This window comes from Maniola hyperantus, chromosome 14 (assembly GCF_902806685.2).
Source record: "Maniola hyperantus chromosome 14, iAphHyp1.2, whole genome shotgun sequence".
Taxonomy (NCBI): Eukaryota; Metazoa; Arthropoda; class Insecta; order Lepidoptera; family Nymphalidae; genus Maniola; species Maniola hyperantus.
The window spans coordinates 3,563,531-3,583,183 of record NC_048549.1 but is presented as its reverse complement, the minus strand read 5'-3'; the positions used below and the strand labels follow the sequence as shown (position 1 = coordinate 3,583,183).

At 35.3% G+C, this 19,653-nt stretch overlaps 3 protein-coding genes and 1 long non-coding RNA gene across 4 annotated transcripts in view; 2 read left to right on the top strand and 2 right to left on the bottom strand.

Annotated features, from left to right (window-relative positions):
- LOC138403245 (uncharacterized) overlaps window positions 1–14,019 on the top strand; it is a 126,351-nt gene extending 112,332 nt beyond the window's left edge. Inside the window, exons 2-3 of the long non-coding RNA XR_011237545.1 lie at window positions 13,389–13,641; window positions 13,925–14,019. This is a non-coding gene — a long non-coding RNA (uncharacterized lncRNA). The remainder of the gene's footprint in view (window positions 1–13,388; window positions 13,642–13,924) is intronic.
- Window positions 1–16,115, bottom strand: part of LOC117988252 (putative leucine-rich repeat-containing protein DDB_G0290503) — a 150,060-nt gene extending 133,945 nt beyond the window's left edge. The window contains exon 1 of the mRNA XM_069502895.1: window positions 15,833–16,115. Within this exon, the coding sequence (XP_069358996.1) occupies window positions 15,833–15,853 (21 nt within the window). The 5' untranslated portion in view covers window positions 15,854–16,115. The remainder of the gene's footprint in view (window positions 1–15,832) is intronic.
- Window positions 4,232–9,074, top strand: LOC117988501 (putative nuclease HARBI1). The gene is made up of 4 exons (XM_069502831.1): window positions 4,232–4,437; window positions 4,562–4,851; window positions 4,945–5,545; window positions 5,856–9,074. Exons 1-4 carry the CDS (start codon window positions 4,232–4,234, stop codon window positions 5,866–5,868), a joined length of 1,110 nt encoding a protein of 369 aa, XP_069358932.1. The 3' UTR covers window positions 5,869–9,074.
- LOC117988500 (myb/SANT-like DNA-binding domain-containing protein 4) lies at window positions 7,554–10,265 on the bottom strand. The gene is made up of 6 exons (XM_034975651.2): window positions 9,503–10,265; window positions 9,080–9,199; window positions 8,757–8,822; window positions 8,500–8,591; window positions 8,191–8,339; window positions 7,554–7,827 (listed from the first exon to the last, which is right to left on the bottom strand). The coding sequence occupies exons 1-6, from the start codon at window positions 9,777–9,779 to the stop codon at window positions 7,554–7,556; spliced, it is 978 nt and encodes a 325-aa protein (XP_034831542.1). The 5' UTR covers window positions 9,780–10,265.
- Window positions 16,116–19,653: the final 3,538 nt, after the last annotated feature.

Here is a 19,653-nt window from a genome sequence, read left to right as displayed (position 1 = left end):
TTTAGATAGTGAAAATACCAGTGAAGTGCGAGTCAGGCTCGCGCACCGAGGGCTCCGTACTACATTCGTATTTTTCGACATTTTGCACGATAAATCAAAAACCATTGGGGATTAAAATAAATAAAAATCAGTTTTGGAATGTAAAGCCCTTTCATATGATACGCCACTTGGTACCTTACTTTGAAAATTGGAAATACTAATTATTTGTTCATGAACACATTTTAAATTTTTTTGTGTGATGTAACCACAAATTCACGTTTTCCGGATTTATTCCTTTACTTGTGATATAAGACCTACCTATTTTTATGATTTTAGGTTGACAGGAAGTACCCTATAAGTTTTCTTGACAGACACGACAGACAGACAGACATACAACAAAGTGATAAGGGTTCCTTTTTCTTTTTGAGGTACGGAATCCTAAAAACTTCAGTTTTTACAAGTTCTTTTGCTATAAAATAAGGTGATAATTTTTTTGGTTGACATTAAACAAAAATTTAACCGCTATCCTAGACTTGCCTAAATAACTATAGTAACCTTGTTCTTATATTCTACCACTGCTGGTGAGGATCCTAAAGCCAGGATATTCTTCTTCAAACAGATCTCCGTTTGCTATTATCGTCCCTTGCGTGATATGGAAAAAATTATATTATTTGGAAAAGCTTAATACTATAAACCAAATACCTAGGTACCTATTGTTTAGAGGTTCTACAGAGGTTGTACTGTGCAGTGTACACCTATTCGAATTTTTTCCTTTGTACACTTTTGAGTAACTCGGTGTACTCAAAAAATCTATTTATTAGATGATACCATGATGATACAACTTGATGACAAATATAAATTTTGGTGACAAGAAATATAGTTCCCCTTTCTCACTATCATATTTCTACAGCGGCGGTATTGTGCACAAGATCTCTCCATGATATACCTACACAGCATCCGAATTGTTCTTATAAAATTAATGATGAAGATTTATTTGAAATGCGTGTCGACAAAAGCCACCTTGCCTATTATTTTATAAGTAGGTAGATATATTAAGCCCAGCCCACGCTATAAGCTATTTAATACGTTAACATAAAACATTAGGTATAAAAACGCAATAAGTTTTATGGCTAGACTGACCTAGTGACTGACATCTGACCTTTGTCCATAACAAGGGTAAACTAGTGTCTAGGTCAAATTCATTGAAATTGCAAAACACGTATATTTTATTACGAATTCATGATCCTACAGGAATAACAGTAAAACAAGGAAATAGCTTATAAAATCGACCATAGAATAAAAAATATGGTATTTAATTACCGCCCGGTGTTCGCACACGGACTCACACGTGCAACAGGATAAATGCAAGAGTCGTATTTCCTAAAGAAGTTTAATAATATTCGAAAGAAGAGGTCATGTCAGTGTCGATGTCATCCGCATTCCTTCGCTGCGCCTAATGCGACTGACTCTTGTAGAAAATGCGTTGCATGCACCATTTATAGCTGTGGCGATTTTTGTAACTCTTCCAGATAAGATCACCATAAGAGCTCACTATATTTTAAAAATCATTTATTACGTACGAAAATATTATTAACAATCTAAATAAAAAATGTAAGCGTTTCCGAATTTGTAACGTGTCATAATATATCACACCCATAATGTTCAGATTATCTACTGTCACATATAATGTATCTTTTCAAATATTTTTAAACCATTTTTCTTGTAAGTGCATCGTTTTCCAATATTTACTAACTTTATCTACCTACCAAGCTTGAAAAAAGCAAATAAATGTATTATAGTACCTTTCAAATATTATTTACTCTGTTTATCGATACGTCCGTCGGTATGTCCTTGACGTCGCTAGTGGTAATCTTCTCTTATCCAAAACTGTATTACAAAGACATTGATAGTATCGAATAAGGACTATACACATGTTTGCAATAAGTTAATTCGATTTTGTACTTAGTTCTTGTATCCTTTAGGTTCAATTTTGTTTGTATATGTATTTTTAGTCACACCGATAAAAATAAACTTTCAGATAGATAAGGTATAACGCGAAATGCATTGAAATGGATGAAATATCTTTAACAATTCGTCGCAGTGTACGAGTATGTAGATAAAGTTATTTTACCTGTAAAAGACTTGTGAAATCGTTTGAAATAATCTTCAAAACCAATTATTCATCCAACTGGAAAAACCTTTGTTAAGCCGCGTTTTGAAGATAAACGTTTTTTTTAGGATTCTACGAGGTTACGATATTATTTTCCTTGATAACAGTTGATTTTCATTTATCAAAAGACATAGACCTAAATGATCAGTAATTAGGCATGAAACTTTAGATTTTATAACGACCCATATACAACGCCAAAGTGTATTTGTTTGTTGGTTTATTGGTTTATTTGCTTGTCCTTCATTCACGTCGGAACGAGCAACGTTTTGATGGTTATAGTTCAAGACCTGGAGAGTGACATAGGCCACTTTTTGTTCCGGAAAATCAACACGGAATTTTTAATCAACTAAATCCACGCGAACGAAGATGCGTGCATCAAGTACCAAGTTATTAAAGTACGTCTATAATATTATTACACCCTATGTAAGAAACAATAACACTAACTACACGCAGTAGCCTGCTTTGCATATCGATTCACTCGCTATTCATTACAAAAACATCTAAATAGCGTAGTACTTTGACGCCATGTGTCATTGTATTTTTACAGACAGTCTTTATTTACTTCAATGTAGGTAAATATGCTTATAATGTGACATGCTTATTGCATTAGCACTTTTTTCAATTACCTACACATATACATAATATGACTCGATGTCAACGATCTTTAAGCTGATCGCATACATCGAGACGACTAACAACCGAGCAAAAACAGGCATTTAATATTGTTAACGAGTCGGTCGCAACGGGAGCATTGGGATAGGAATCAGTACAGTCTTGTCTCGCGCATTTATATGGATCTCTGATGCTGCTGACAATTCTAATTTCTATGGTATTTTTAGTACGAAAAATGAAAGAGAAAAGCGTTGCGTTCGACTCTTGCGCCTCAATGTGGTGTAGTGTGCAATTATTATTATGAGCTTATTTATTGTTCGTCTTTTTTGTTGCGCCATTTTGAACAATCACTCACACAGCAATAAAACAAGCTGCTTGTCTATACGTAACAACGTCTTAAGTCGACAGTCACGGCGCTAATCTGTGGATAATCGGTAATGCCTTTATTTAATCATAGGTCTCCCCAACAGCTCTACACTTTCACCGGACTATGACGATGATTATTATTATTGACATCAATCAGATATTGAACAATGTCTGTTGAACAGTGAGTTTTTTGGGAGGGGTTGCTAGCAAACCAACAAGTATATGTATAGAATGTTTCGAAATAGTTTATTACTAGTGATGTTCCGGATATCCGTATCCGCGGATATCCGCGGGAGTAAAAAGATCCGTATCCATATCCGTTTCTTTTTTGGCGGATCTTTTACCCTGTTATACTTCATATATTTTTAATAGGTTATAAGCAATAAAATACTATTAAATAATTCCACAACAAACAACAACCAAAAACAAACGTTATTGCTGCTTAATGTCACACTAAATTATAAACAAAAAAAATATTTAAAAAACTGACTTCCAAAACCACTAACTACAAAGTAAAAAAATAGCTTTTGTTTCTACACGTGTATGTATGTTGAAGTCGGGCGTGCTTTATGCTTTGATTTCTAGTTTCTGTTATTATGATTTATGCTCGCCCGACTTCATACATACATGTACATGCACTTGTAGAAACAAAAGCTATTTTTTACTTTGTAGTGGTTTTGGAAGTCGGTTTTTTTAATAAAAAAAATTCGTGGTAGTAATTATAAACGTTATCATGCCACCACGATGTTCCAAGCAAAGGAAGTCATACGCATAACTAAGTGCTGTAACATAACTAAGATAGCATTAGCTATAGATATGAAACTAAGAGCCAATTTCACCGACAAAACTAAACGCGATTAGTTCACGCTAAACTCAGTTTACGCACATAACTGAGTTTAGGGCCATAGTTTGCATTTCACCGACGTCAATTAAACGCAGTTAAAGCTAAACGCGGTTTAAATTCTAAACGCCCAATTTTCTACGTTTAGCTTCGTAAAACCGAGTTTAGAGAGCTGTCAAGTGTCAACTGTCAACAGTGTCCATGTCTTAAGTTATATATTTTCATACTATTTGTATTTTGTAAAGTAATCTTTGCTGATCACTATGAAAAGAGCATTGGCATTAGCTTTTGACGATAGTGATACTGATGAGGAATATATTGTTCGTCGTCCAAGATGGATACGAGAAAGAGAACAGCACTTCGACACCCTTGATGATAAGGACTTTGTAACAAGATTTCGTCTCACGAAACCCACAGTTCTGTCTGTATTGGAATCGATTGAAGACAAGCTTGAGTTTCCTACAAATATGTAAGCCCTAAAATGTTGTTCATATTGTGTATTTTATAGTTATTATACTAGGGCCAACATATTTATTGTTTATGAGCTCTTTAGCTGATTGATTGTTTGTATTGATTGATTGTTTTTATTCCAGAAATTACAGTGTAGCTCCTATTAATCAGTTGCTATGTGCTTTACGTTTTTATGCTACTGGGTGCTACCAAGTAACTGCTGCTGACTTATGTGGATTTAGCACATCTACTGCACACAGAATTGTGCACAGAGTTAGCGCTGCAATCGCTTCGCTCCGAACACAGCACATTTACTTTCCGGAGCTACCAGATGAGATCCGAGACACACAAAGAGAATTTTATGAAAGAGCCAGGTTTCCATGTGTTATAGGTGCAATCGATTGCTCTCATGTGAAGTTCATTAAATCACCAGGTAAAGCATTATTTCATTTTTCATGCATTACCTAAACCTAAATGTTTCATATTACATTCTTATAATTTTATTAATAATTAATTATTATTTTAGGTGGAGAGAATCCAGAGATTTTTCGGAACAGAAAACACTATTTTTCTTTGAATGTTCAAGCCATATGTAATGCCAAATTGGAATTTACAGATGTGGTTGCTCGATGGCCAGGGAGTACACATGACTCATATATTTTCAGTAATTGTTATAGAAGAGCTATGTTTGAACAGGGCCGGTATGGAAATGCTGTGCTTGTGGGAGATGCAGGCTATGCCTGTAACAATTATATGATGACTCCATTGGATCAATGCAATACTGAGGCTGAAAATTTGTACAATGAGTCTCATATAAGGACCAGAAATTGTGTAGAGCGATTGTTTGGAGTCTGGAAAAGACGTTTCCCAGCGATGGCAATTGGATTAGGTGTTTCAGTGCAGCATTCATTTCCAATAATTATTGCCACAGCTGTATTGCACAATATTGCAAGGAGAAGTGGTGAAACAACACCACCAGATGATAATATAATAATTAATCCAGCCTCTTGGGATGCTATATTAGCTGATGGCAATATTAATATTGCGAATATGAATGCTGCACGAACACAAAGAACAAATCCAAATCATAGAAGACGTCATGAATTTGTAACAAACTATTTTGCCCAGTAAGTTTATTAGTTAAGTTTTCCAAACTTATTTATAAATTTATTAAAAACAAGCTTTTGCCCACAATTTCGTCTGCTAGGCATTAGGCTCTTAACTTTATTTTTTGGGATCATGTCATCCTCCAGGTGCTCACTCAACTTTACCATGCAAAAATATGGCTATGTAATACATAGCTCCATTTTTACATGATTGAAGGACAAACACACTTTGGCATTTATAATATTACACTCAAAGCTAATTGCAGGCTGAAAATTATTTATTTGAGAAATTTTAAATTACCCATGCTATATTAACTTATTTTATTTTCAGATTGGAAAGATAAATTCTAGAGTCTATATTAATAATGACCGCAGGCTGTCGACCATAACATATTTCAGGCGCACTTTGGAATACTTTGGACACTTTGCCCTGGAAAAACATCATATTATTATGTGAGGTGATCTGCGCTAAGGATTGTGACCCTCATTAATGGGGATGAAGATGCCACATGTCACTCTCTTGTTTACCGAACAAACTTAAAGGAAATTAAAATTATATAACATAAGGAATATGCCAATTTCCTTATAGTCTATAGTCATAGTAGTTATAGTTATAGTAGTTATACTGATTGATATATAATATATTAAAATAAAGATAATTTTATTGCAAATGCAAAGATAAAATATTGCCTTTGAAAAAACGTTCATGACTTACTAATTGCCAGGCTTTAAAATTTCAAAATTTTAATTAAAAATAGCCTTGACCATATTTTTATAGCCAATACAATTGCAATTTGTTTTTAGGGTTCCATACCTCAAAAGGAAAAACGGAACCCTTATAGGATCACTTTATTGTCTGTCTGTCTGTTGCTGGTTCTTCTCGGTAGGAAAGGCATTCTGAATCAGTGGTAGATGCTCTAGACGATTCAAAATTACTTGTAAAAGTCTAATTGAATTAAAAATATTTTCTGTCAAGTTGACCTAGAATCATGAAATTTGGCAGGTAGGTCTTATAGCACAAGTAAAGTAATAAATCCGAAAACCATGAATTTGTGGTTACATCATTAAAAAGAATTAAAATGTAGATAACTATAAGTACCAAATATGAAAGGGCTTTACCTGTACATTCTAAAACAGATTATTATTTATCTTTATGCATAATAGATAAATATAATCGATAAATATGCTTTTCATCTAGTAAACAGATGGGTGTAGGTAGACCTATATTTGGGATCTTGTAATAGTATTTATTATAAGAATTAAATTAGGTAGGTAGTAAATGGGATGAAAATAAATTGATAAAATAATCATAAATCTTTCATTTATTGTACATTTACAAGCACTCAAATTCTCAGCAGTTCTTCAGAACAAAAGGTTACAATATCTCTCATAATGTAATAAGTTATTACAATTACAATTTTGTAGACAGCTGGATGCAAAGGCGATTGCACCCATTCAACTTTATCTATGTTATAAGTTATAACCCAGACTTAATAAATGTATTTTTGGTAATTTTTATACATGGTTTAAAGTAGACAATGTTATTTTCTTCAGAAACAGATTGTATAAAAACACTACACTCAAAAATATACAAAGTACACAAAGGATTTCTATACTTTGTGCAGGTGACATGATAGTGTTACTAGTTTATAGAAAATTCCTGCAACACTATCTGGTGTGAACACCAGTCCACAAAAGAACTGGTAACTGACTTGGGCTAGCGTAGCTAGTTACCACCCTACTGGCAAAGCCAAGTTTAGCGTTCCGGTACAATGCCAAAGGAGTATGGGTTTAATTAAAACTACCGTACCCCTTCCAGGATAGCCCGCTTCCATCTTTGGACTGCATGAAAATTTACCACCAGGTGAGATAGCAGATGGCAGTCAAGGGCTAACTTGTATCTGAATAAAAAAAAAGGAAACATCAACAAGAAAAAGAAAAACTGAAACTTCAACAAGAGTGCATAAAATAAAAAGAGTACATAAAATTAGAACTTTATAAAATTAAACAAATTAAAAGAATAAAGAGTTTATTCTTTTAATTTGTTTAACTGTATTTGTAACAGCTCTAATTTTATTTTCTCTTGTTGCAATTTTATGTTCTCTTGTTCAAGCTTCACTTTTTCTTGTTCTTCTTGATGTTGCAATATCCTCATATGAATATCATGCTCCTCTTGGGCATGTTTGTTGGTCATAGTCAGAGTGTGTATTCTTTCATTATTCAGGCTTTGACTAGTATCATGCCTCAAAACTGGCCGCCTTCTGCTTCTCGCTGCAGTTAGTGTTGGTGCACGAGTATGGATCCTGCAATATAAAAAAAATTATAGTGCTCTGCCCATCACCTATTAAGATTACACAGTACACAGCAAATTTTACTTATCATTTTTAACTATAGTTATTGTTTGACTTTATTAAAATGTATAATGTAGTTTGTGATAAAATGGTTTCTTTTACTGTTAGCACGTAATTTTGGTACTACATTAACAAGTAGCTCCCTAATGAAAACTATTCATATTATAAATGTTCATATAAATCCTCTTGATGGAAGTTACAACTCTACCTATTTGGCTACATTTACATTGCTGTTTGGCTACCACTACTGCTTTCTATTCCTAGAGACATGAATAGAGCAGCTAATATAGTACACAGAGCAAAAATGATTAATACCTTGATGGTGTGTGATGCAATTGTTGTGCATCAGAAAAAGTCACATCAGGCTGTGCTGGTTGTTGTCTGTCAGGTAACGGGCTTTCCAATCTGCCAAGAATATGATTCATTGGCTCCCTTAACATACTCGGATTGTACTGAGACCAGTCCTGTATGAAAATATGAAGACATTATTATTTTGAACATTTTATGTATAATAATTATAACTACCTACGTATAATTATGTACCATATATACCTATATTTATAAAATAGAAATTAATGAAGAACACTAAATAATAGTTCTTGCTTGTGTGCATAGTATACTTACAAGGGTCATAGTGGTGGCCGCCTCAGTTGATATATTTTCATCCAGTATTGGTCCACTCTCACTCTCCTGAACCAATACTGTGTTACTGATATCTGAAAATTAAAGTCGTTTTATATACACCCAATACTAGCATGATGTAAGGGCCCATTTCATAGTTGAAGAGGTAGCAAAAAGGTGACTGCATAGCATCATTGTTTAATGTTTGCAGAACAATTAATATTAAGTATATCCAAAAATAAGGATTTTAAGGTACATACCACTTAGGACTGTATCGTGTTCTTCATCAGCTATTCTTACAGAAAGAGTATCAGGTTGCGATGAGGCTAAAAAATATGATTGTAATAATTACTACAATGTTATGAAAGTTGTTTGTCAGAATGGGTGTGACATATATAATAATAAATAAAATTGAATTGTCTATCTGTACTTTCGAAATTACTACCTCATATTACTGAACCAGTGGTAGATTTACTTGATGATGCCGCAATCCAAACTACTAGGTTATCACTGCTTATTATACTACATACTTATCACTGCTTATTATACTACATACTTATATTTCAATAAAATTAATACCTACCTATAACCTGAGTGTTATCAGAGTCATACTCATTAACAAAGCCTGACACTCTTGACTGAATTAACTGCAGCACGCGTTCAATGGCAGGATCGTCAATGATTTTTTTTGGTGGTCCTCCTCCTACAATAAGTAAATAATTATAATGAATCCTGTTGTTGTAGTAAGGTTGTTATTATAAGTCATGTTGGACAAACAATCTACAGAGTGAATATATATAAATTTGCATATAAAAAGATTAAAATCTTTTAATTGTAATCATAAATTAATTCACATTAATATTGTTTACAACATATTTTGACTTTTTTACTTTATTTTAAGAAGTTAAACTTTAATTATTACATCAATTGGGTATATTGTCTACAAGTTGGGTATATTGTGTACACATTACAAGATTACTAAAATAATATAATAAAATGCACATACCTGTTCCCAAAAAGTGCTGATTTTGAAGCGTCAATTTATTTTTCGCCTTTTTTTTTAGGTTTTCCCAGCAATTTTTTAGGACCTCCCACTCCCTGGGGTGCAGGCAGGACACAGTATTAAATTCAGTGGCTATTTTGCGCCACTCTTCACGTTTTTCAGCCACTGAAGCCGCGTCCGTTTTTTTATTTTCGACAATGTTGAAGTGTCTTTCGACGACTTCAACAAGAGCCAATTTTTCGCTGGCGGCAAAAGTGGCGTCTCTTTTTCTTTTTGACATAATTAACTAGTAGGTAACAATCTAACAACGTAACAACTAACAATACAAAATAAACAAAACAAAATACTATAACTAAAAAACTTATATCGATATCAATTTCAAATAAATAATTAACTAATAAAATTTTTAAAGAGAAACACAATGACAAACACCGATCAGAAAAGGATAATCAAGGATAATGAGTTGTCAAAGAGTATAGCACAATGACAATGCGCTTTGTTCTTGCAACTAAAAATTGTTAAAAAAGGGGCAGCAAGGCGCTGTTTAATGTTGCCAAGATGTTGCAAATACAAAACGCATCGAATACTTCCGTGGTTTTGTCTATGATCGTGACAACACTTCATGTAAACTTAGTTTTACTAAACGCGATTAGTTTATAGCCGGTGAAATCGGTTTGACTTAAACTGAGTTCAAATTATTTGTTTAAACTCAGTTAAGCTAAACTTAGTTTTGTTAAACTAGGTTTCTGTAGCGAATGGTGAAATCCGCCCTAAGAGATCACTGAAGTGGAACAGTCACACGCACCGGTCCACTGACTTTTTCTCATACCTACGAGCTATGAATATCTGCTTCTTAATGTCTCGGATTTCTTCAGAAAATTACTTGTTTTCTCATAATAGTTTTTTCAGGCACTAATGACTAAAATCCGAGACATGGTCGCTAACTATGGGCCTCATAAGAAAGCTCATAGTCACTCAGCGGGCGATGGAGAGAGCTATGCTTGGAGTTTCTCTACGTGATCAATCAGAAATGAGGAGATCCGTAGGAGAGCTAGAGTTACCGACATAGCTCAACGGGTTGCATAGCTGAAGTGGCAATGGACAGGGCACATGGTTCGTAAAACCGATAGACGTTGGGGTCCCAAGGTGCTGGAATGGCGACCTCGTACCGGAAGACGCAGTGTTATAAGACCCCCCACTAGGTGGACGGACGATCAGACGAGTCACGGCACAGCAAGCTATCTCTGCACCAAATTTCATCAAAATCAAACACATATTCGCATTTTTAATATTACTAGATGAGTTAGGGTTTAAAGAATTAAAGATCCTTTAGAAACTCTTCGAATTCCCGAGATAAAACGTCCATGTTTGTCTCCAGGATGCAAAATATCTTTGTATCAAATTTCATTAAAATCGGTTAATCTGATGAGCCTTTGAAGTCCCGTGAAAAATCTTTGATTTTCCAAGACAAAAAGTAGCATATGTCCATGCCCGGTATGCATACTACCTACCCTTGGACGATTTACGTCCAAGTACCTACCTCTATACTGAATTTGGTCAAAATCAGATATATTTTCCCATTTATAATATTATATTAGGGATAGTAATTACTAATTACCATCCCAATCCGCTAAAAACAACACACACACACACACTTATTCACAAGTAACCTAACGAAACGCGAATTAGTTAGCTATGCTATTAGTTATGTCGGCGATTGTTTCAAGGCCAATGCAAATGTTAGTTATTCTTTTGTTCAAGATAACGAGTAGGTATTTGTGCGAATTCATTTTCCGTTTTTGCCTACGCAGAATTTCTGATTCCCCTTTTACAACTTTGCATTCGTATAGGGGTGAAGTTTTAAACCCCATTCTTTAATGGAGTTTTACATTGTAATATCTTTTTGTAAGCATACCTACTTTCCTTTTTAGTCAAGAGGTTAGCACTTAACATGTACGACTGCGGATGTCTGGTTCTAGGTTCGATCCCCGGGCGAAAAATAGTTAGGTGCAGGGGTTTTCTATCAAGAATATCCCTAGGTAGGTACAGTATACTAGGCTAGAGTTAGGAATATGGCGGTACTTCACTCCCGTGCATCGTAGAGCATGTAAAGCCGTCGATCCTGCGCCTCTTCTCTCTCCGGTCGTATCGGATAGCCGTCGCATCGAACTATGAGAGTAAAAGAATAGACAGAGAATGCACCTGTGCTATAGCTCCCACGCAGTTGAGAAAATTCAGTTTAATTTGAAAATCTTTCCAAAATCTTTTTATGCTTCTTGTATAAAAAAAAATTGGGAAGAAGCAGCGCAACTTTTCGCCTAATGCAATGTGCCTCGAAATTTTAAGCCGATTAGACAACAATATGCCATTTAGAATCCCGGTATAATGTCTTGTACAGTGATTCAAAATGACAGATTGCGGCTATAACATCTATGCATAATCGGATTCTACCCGGCAGAATAGAATCCGATTATCGATTTAAAAAACTGATTAGAAAATCAGTCTCTTATTTCATACAGATTAATTGGTCTTTATTTTAAATATCTAAAAGAAAAAGGTGACTGGCTGACTGACGGACGGATCGGGCTGTTTTGGATGTAGATAGCTATTATGACGTAGGCATCCGCTAAGAAGGGATTTTTGAAAATTCAATAGTGGTGAAATAGGGGTTTGAAATATGCATGCGGACGAAGTCGCGAGCACAAGCTAGTACTACATAATACACGCGACTTCGTCCGCGCGGATATATATTTTTAATCCCGCGGATATAAACTCTATAATTATCCGGGATAAAAGTAACCTACGAGCGAAATCCGTTTAATACTTTTTGTGTGTAAAAGACCATCAAACATACACACACATACAAACTTTCGCCTTTATAATATTAGTGTAATAATAGAAACAGCGCAAAATCTTCAAGTCAGCAAATCTATTCAGTGATCACATTTCCAGAGAAAAAAAACACGTCTTAGAAGATATCAGTAATATTATTGTTCTGTACCCAAAGGGAAAACGGGACCCTAGTGCTATTACTAAGACTCCGCTGTCTGTCCGTCTGTCACCAGGCTGTATCTCATGAACCGTCATAGTTAGACAGTTGAAATTATCACAGTTGATGTAGGTATTTCTGTTGCCGCTATATACTTAAAAACATAATAAAATAAATATTTAAGGGGGCTCCCATACAACAAACGTGATTTTTTTGCTCGTTTTTATAGATAATTGTACGGAACCCTTCGTGCGTGAGTCCGACTCGCACTTGGCCGGTTTTTATCCCCAACTTAATACAGTTCTGCCAAAGGTCAAAATACCGCTTAAAGTTTTTTCTTAACGTAAATCATAACTTCAAGCGTTACTTTAATGATAGTCCAAAAAGCAATGCTGTGGTGCCATTAACGTTCAATACTCCGGGGAAAAAACCTCTTGTGCTCATAATAAGCAATTAGTGTGGTATTCATGGCATTTTGAACCATGTAGGTGTGAAGCTATAGAATAGCTATCTACTTATAATTAACGTAGGGGACGAAATATTTTCTTTAAAGAAAATGATTAAATATTTCTTTAAAAAAACAAAGATTTTCGGATTTTTTTCGTCCCTAAAAACGAATGAAAATTCCTACAGTAGTTTCTGAGATTAGCGCGTACAGACAGATAAACGTAACCGGAGGCTTTGTTAGGGTTCCGTAGTACACAAGGAACCCTTATAGTTTCGCCATGTCCATACGTCTGTCCGTCCTCGGTTAATCTCAGAGACTATTAGTGCTAGAAATCTGTAATTTGGCATGGGTATAAATATCACGCCGACGGAGTGGTGAAATAAACTTGTGATAAATATTTTTTTAGGGTAGCTCCCCTACATGTAAAGTGGGGATGATTTTTTTTTTCGTAGTGTGGGGCAATGATATTAGAAGAAAATAGGTAGATACGTTATACGCGGACCGCAAGTGGCACGTTAAAACTAAGCTAATTAGCAAACCTGAGCTCAGTCGCCCGCTGGCGTCGCGCTATCGCCGACGTCGTTGATAGTAATGTGTATTTTGTTTTCGTCTCCCAAAACAACCGAAAATGCCGTCGTGTGTGATGAGATTCCGCACAAACTACACAAGCAAGGTTTCCAAAAGTCAAGGAATCACATTTCATTCGTAAGTAAAACTATTTCTTTTATATAATTCATATTTTTCACTTATTTAACAATAACAAACTCGTGCACGTTCGTGTAAAATGCAACTCATTGCAATTTCGACCTTATGTCACATGCCATAAGTACGTATCAAGTTATCGTTGTACGTATTTTAAAGTTTCCGATCAAAGAATATAAAATAAACAGATAGGTCTCTTCTGAGTATTGACAATTCAAATAGTGTGCATATTTCCTGTTTTAGGGAAGGATTTAATTTAATTTAATTTTTATTATTTTTGTTATAGCGGCAATAGAAATACATTCTGTGAAAATTTCAACTGTCTACTTATTACGGCTTACGAGATACAGCCCGCTGACAGATGGACGTACAGACAGCGGAAGCTTAGTAATAGGGTCCCGTTGGCACCCCTTGGGCACGGAACCCTAAAAACGAGCGGAACCGCGGGAAAAAGCTAGTTCGTAATATATTAAATACCACAGTATAAGATTTTTATTTTACTATACAACTACAGTGTAGGCATAAATCGGCATTAGCCGAAAAGACTTTACGGTTTTTTTTTTCTTTGGAGTTTCTAGTATACCGTCTCGTCCCGTCTCTTTTACGCTCGCATTATTAGGCATATATCCGTCCTTCTTCCACTCTTCTGTGCAGGACGAGGTAGTGCAAAATATAACCGTCTCTTTTTCGTGCGCAACTGAAGCTGAGGTTATTAGTTCACCGTCCTTTACTCTCTGTTGTGTGAGGTTAAAATACTATCTATGCGTTTATGTGTGTTGAGTCTTTCGGCGCTGACGCAGCGTGCCATTAATAAACATCGAATTTGATATAAGTAACCTATCTACCTCTTTTTCTTCTAATATCATTGGTGTGGGGTCATAAAAATGAATCGCTAAATGTGTTGCTCATCGCAAATCTCGGGAACAGCTGAACCGATTTCGCTAATTCTTTTTTTATAATATTCCTTGAAGTACGGGGATGGTTCTTACGGAGAGAAAAATTTAAAAAATTTGAATCGACTGTTAGGCGGAACGAAGTTCGCCGGGGCAGCTAGTATATAATAACAATAGGTAGGAATAGTAGGTAATCGGATTCCCTCCAAGCTCACATGCTGGCAAGAGGCCTACGCTCGTTAACCGACAAAGATAACAAACCCTTAGCACATGGCCAGCAGCTTCCTTGTTTACGTTCACTATTACCAACATAACATCCCATATTTTTATGCCGCCCAAACTCTGAACATCGGCTCTGATTTATTGACTCTCTTTAAAATATTCGTAAGTTAGACGAGTTAAATATCATGATCATGATCTACCTATCGCGCCGGCTCACTGCAGAGCACGGGTCTCTTCGCAGAGTGAGAAGGGGTTGGACATAGTCCACCACGCTGGGTAAGTGCGTAGACTTCACACACCTTTGAGAACATTATGGAAAACTCTCAGGCATGCAGGTTTCCCCACGAGTCACGATCGTTTCCTTCACCGTTAAAGCAAGTGATATTTAACTATTTAAAGCGCACATAACTCCGAAAAGTTAGGATCGAATCCCCGATCTCCGATTAGAAGGCGGACGTCCTAACCACTAGGCTCGAGCTTCGAGTTAAATATAGTAATAAGTAAATAATAATTAGTCTCAATACCTCAAGGTAAACAATAATACTACACAAGGCCAGCCAGCCGTGCGAAACCAGGGAGTGATAGCTATAGTACGCGTACGCGACAGGTCGAGATAGCAATAAGGGGGGAGACGCCCCCCACACCCCCCGCGCTAGCCCGGTGCGGGATAGCGGAGATGACATGCGGGTGTGGTAGGAACCCCGATTGTCATCTCGACCTGTTGCGAACTATAGGTAATGACTAATAAACGAAAAGTCGTCTAAACTCTAAAGCCCGGTATCCACTAGAGCGGAGTAGAGCGGAGCGGAGTTCGGCAGACCAGTAATATTTAAAAAAAAACTAGCGTAGGTATGCTTTACGTAAAAATCTGTAATTTCAAAATTACACAGGCTCAAAGATTAGTAGGTATGTAAATCTACGTTTATAGAGTGTTGGCATCAGGGAAACTTCTCTTAAGACGGTATTAAGAGATGTTTCTGTATTCAGCTGTTAAGTGTATAAATAAATCATTACAAATGAAATTGCACTAGCACTGAAATTGGCATAGCGCTGGCGACTGGCCGACCGAAATAACTCACCATCATCATTGAAGTGTGCATTTTCACTCCACACCATCCTCCGGGACTCGAACCTGGGAACCGGCGTTACATCACAGTCGCCAAAATAACTCCAACCAAAACAAAACACAAGGTTACGAACAACACAACACAAAAACCAAAAAAAAAGTCACGATTTTTCCGCTCAGTTTTAGTACAATTGGTGTTTATGAAAAAATCGACACTATCAAAACATTATGATAAAGTTTGTAAATACGTAAGGCATAAAAAGAAATGTTCGACACATCCACTCCTTAACTCAACACTGCACTGACTGGCGTGGCGAGTGGCGGGCGGCGGCGCGGCGATGGAAAACGTAGCGCTTAAGGGCAAGCTCTCCGAGTTTCATACTTTTTGTCAACTGAATTTTTGTAAAATTTTAAAGAAAATCATATTAAAAAAGTTGTTGAAGAAATCCATACCAATTGTTAATTACTACATTATAAATGCGAAAGTCTATCTGTCTGCTTGTTACATTTCAACGGCCAATCGAATTAAAAAAAATTATAGGCTCATTAGCTCAACGGTTAAAGGTGCGGACTGAAATTCGAAAGGTCGCCGGTTCAAACCCCTCCCGTTGCACTATTGTCGTACCTACTCTTAGCACAAGCTTTGGAGAGGAAAGGGGAATGTAGTCAAGGTTATGTTGGCTAATATTCTTTAAAAAAAAAAACAATTTTGACTAAGTACCTATACTAGATTACATCGCGGAGATAGGCATGGGCTACTTTTTTATCCCGAAAAATTGATAATGAATCCCCACCTGATTTTTAAAAATCTAAAACCACGTTCATCTTTGAATTCGCAGGCATCATCTATCACTTCTATTAGTAAATAATGACCATTAATGAAAAGTGAATATGACATGAAAAGTGAAATGAAATATTATGCTAAGTTGACAGTTCTGATAATATGTGGCAAATGCGAGAAAACTACGCGAAATAATTTAGTAAAACTATTAATAAAAACCGAATAAATACCTATAGGTACAAATGTGCCATTTTACGAAATTTAATATCAAGTACTCTTTTAAGTATATCAGACACACATAATATATTACTAGTTCATTGAAATGCACCCGAAAGTAATGCGACAAAGCTCTAAAAAATTTCGCTACTCTATCAATGAGTTAGTAACGTAACTCAATCAGTGATCAACTTATTTTATTTTATTTTATTCGTTTTTTGCAATCAACAGCGATATATACAATATAATTTTACATAATAACAGACTGAAAATAAGGCCAAATAGGATTACAATTTTTTACAGATTACTTAAATAGATATTAATTATAAATTTATAACAGTACGTTTGATAATTTAAACAAGCTTTACAATAATATAATAATATGAAAATATAAAAGTCAATTAACTAGTAAAAATACCTAGTAGATGATTCACAACATATGTATGTGAAAAAAATACATTCGCATTCAGAACTTTATCGCTAAAAGAAAAACTTTATTTTTGGTGGCATTAAAATTAATGGTGATTCTTTTGAATTATTCGCGTTCCAGAGCTTTAAACAAGCGATTTATTACAGACACGCTAAGTCCCGCGGCCGATTGCTTTGTCAAATCTTCTAATATAGATAAAATATTTTTCTAAAATAAATCTATAATAGATATGTATAAAACACTAATCACACACCAAATCTGTGCTTAGACCCGCAATAGAATACGCGGTGTGTCATGTTTTGTATAAGGCACGGTCTGGGCACAGATTGTTCTATGAATAGTGCTTAAAAGATGATATTATTATATCCATCCATACTAATATTATAAATGCGAAAGTGTGTCTGTCTGTCTGTCTATCTGTCTGTCCGTCTGTCTATCTGTCTGTCTGTCTGCAACCGATTTTGACAAAATTTGGTATAAAGCGGTAACTCGCATTCCGGGGAAGGACATAGGCTACATAGGCTACATAGGCTACATAGGCTACTTTTATCCCGGAAAATCAAAGAGCTCCCATGGGACTTTTAAAAACCTAAATCCACGCGGATGAAGTCGCGGGCATCATCCAGTTAGTAGATAAGAAAATATTAAGCCCTCGTCAGACACACATTAAAATACAAAAACAGTTCAAGGAAACACCAATTAAAAGAAATATTTAGACGAAAAACCAATGTTAAAGAAAAAAATTGTAAAAATAAAAACCCAAGTTTTAAAAGAACTTCTAGTTTAAAGAAACTCCTAGTTAAACGATACACAGACCCACAGTTGAAAGAAAACCCCCAGTTAGAAAAATCATAAGCTAAAAATAACCTAAATTAAAAAGTCTAGATGAATCTTGAAAGCCTTGCGTCGTGTGCGATCAACTTTAGAATACAAAGTTGGAATAAATTATAATGAGTTATATTAACATGGGTTTGAGTGAATACTTTCGAACAATACCAACATGATACATCAAACTTTGGAGGAAAATATTAAGATTTCGAAAGAAAAGAAATTCCGGGTAACGCCCAGCAAACAAGAGAGATTTTTGTTTAATATTTACAGAAACTTCTTATAACTTACTCACACAGTTAAACTAAATCATTATGACTACGCCGTGAAAAGCTTATAGGTACACGATGCATTTAAAATAACAACATCTATTATAGAGAAAGAGCCAGCGCGTGCCAGATCTTCGCTATTTTATAAAAGGCGAAAGTTTAATCTGCGTATTATCCACAAGACTGGAAGGAACGCTTATTTGGATCATGGTGGCTTTGGGAGATAACAGGTAATAAAAGTGTAAAAAATCTTATGTCAAAGTATAAAGTTTAATTTTTTAATATTTTCTTCGAAGTATTTAATCCGAAAAACCACAGACACAGATAATAATTAATTTGTAGATACTTTAGTACATATATTTAAAAAAATTCATATAGCTTGATAGGATCATATTCAAAGAAGATTCAACTTGCGTTTGTACGGAGCGCGCTCCGAATGCACTCCTTTCCTCCGAATTCATTCCTCGTTGTACATTCGCACTTATATTTAAAAAAATCAACACCAACAGTAAAGGACCTAGGGCTGCCAATGTTCAAGTATAAACTTGAAGTCATTGTGACGATGACAATATAATATGGGAAGTACTATTTCGAGATAGGTACATACCTAGTTCAAAAATCAGTATAAAAATTTACATAACCTTTCTGTTTTTTAAATCGTAAATGTTACAATTAAACTTAAAACTAGCCTTACCTAATCACTGTACAATTCATGCCCGCGTGAAATGGTGCCAAGAATACTGGCTGCGTTTCCGCGCTGGACAGCTAGGACTTTCCTGAGTGACTTCAATAATTTAAAAAATGTTACATTGTGGATTTTTAATCTTTTTATAGTCCATTTAGGCTTTTGCAGTAAAAACTTGTTGGACTATAAACCGGAAGGTCATCTTGATTGACGATGGAAAACCAAAAAATCTTTAAGTAGCTATGCATTTCTGGAGTGGAGAGAGACATTATTAGATAAAAATGTACTTAATTATTTTCTTTATGAGAGTTTGGACTTTAGAGTTGGAAAGAAGGAATAAAGACAGACCCACCCTATAAAGTAGAGTTTTGAGGATGACGAGTAAATTAGTTTTTTCAGAGCTCATAATAATATTTAGAAGTTGGCAACCCTGGAAGAATCCCGAGCCAAGTGAGATTGCTGTCGCCATTAAATATTCAAATTTTAATCCCGGTTCTAAGCCCGATTTAGTTCCGAACTGTGGTTACTCTAAGGATTTAAATTTTGAACAATTTTATACAGCGCCTGTTGATTTGTTTTCAATATAAACTTCATTCAAAACATAAGTATACTTACCTAATTAATA

What these genes read in the sequence shown, in the direction of transcription:
- LOC117988500 (XM_034975651.2), bottom strand. Translation starts at nt 9,779, where the DNA reads ATGTCAAAAAGAAAAAGAGACGCCACTTTTGCCGCCAGCGAAAAATTG. An exon ending in CGGCCACCACTATGACCCTT is followed by an intron (nt 8,340 to 8,499) that starts GTAAGTATACTA and finishes ATTTTCATACAG; the next exon opens with GACTGGTCTCAGTACAATCC. An exon ending in TTGCATCACACACCATCAAG is followed by an intron (nt 7,828 to 8,190) that starts GTATTAATCATT and finishes TTTATATTGCAG; the next exon opens with GATCCATACTCGTGCACCAA.
- LOC117988501 (XM_069502831.1), top strand. Translation starts at nt 4,232, where the DNA reads ATGAAAAGAGCATTGGCATTAGCTTTTGACGATAGTGATACTGATGAG. An exon ending in CTTGAGTTTCCTACAAATAT is followed by an intron (nt 4,438 to 4,561) that starts GTAAGCCCTAAA and finishes TTTTTATTCCAG; the next exon opens with AAATTACAGTGTAGCTCCTA. An exon ending in GAAGTTCATTAAATCACCAG is followed by an intron (nt 4,852 to 4,944) that starts GTAAAGCATTAT and finishes TTATTATTTTAG; the next exon opens with GTGGAGAGAATCCAGAGATT.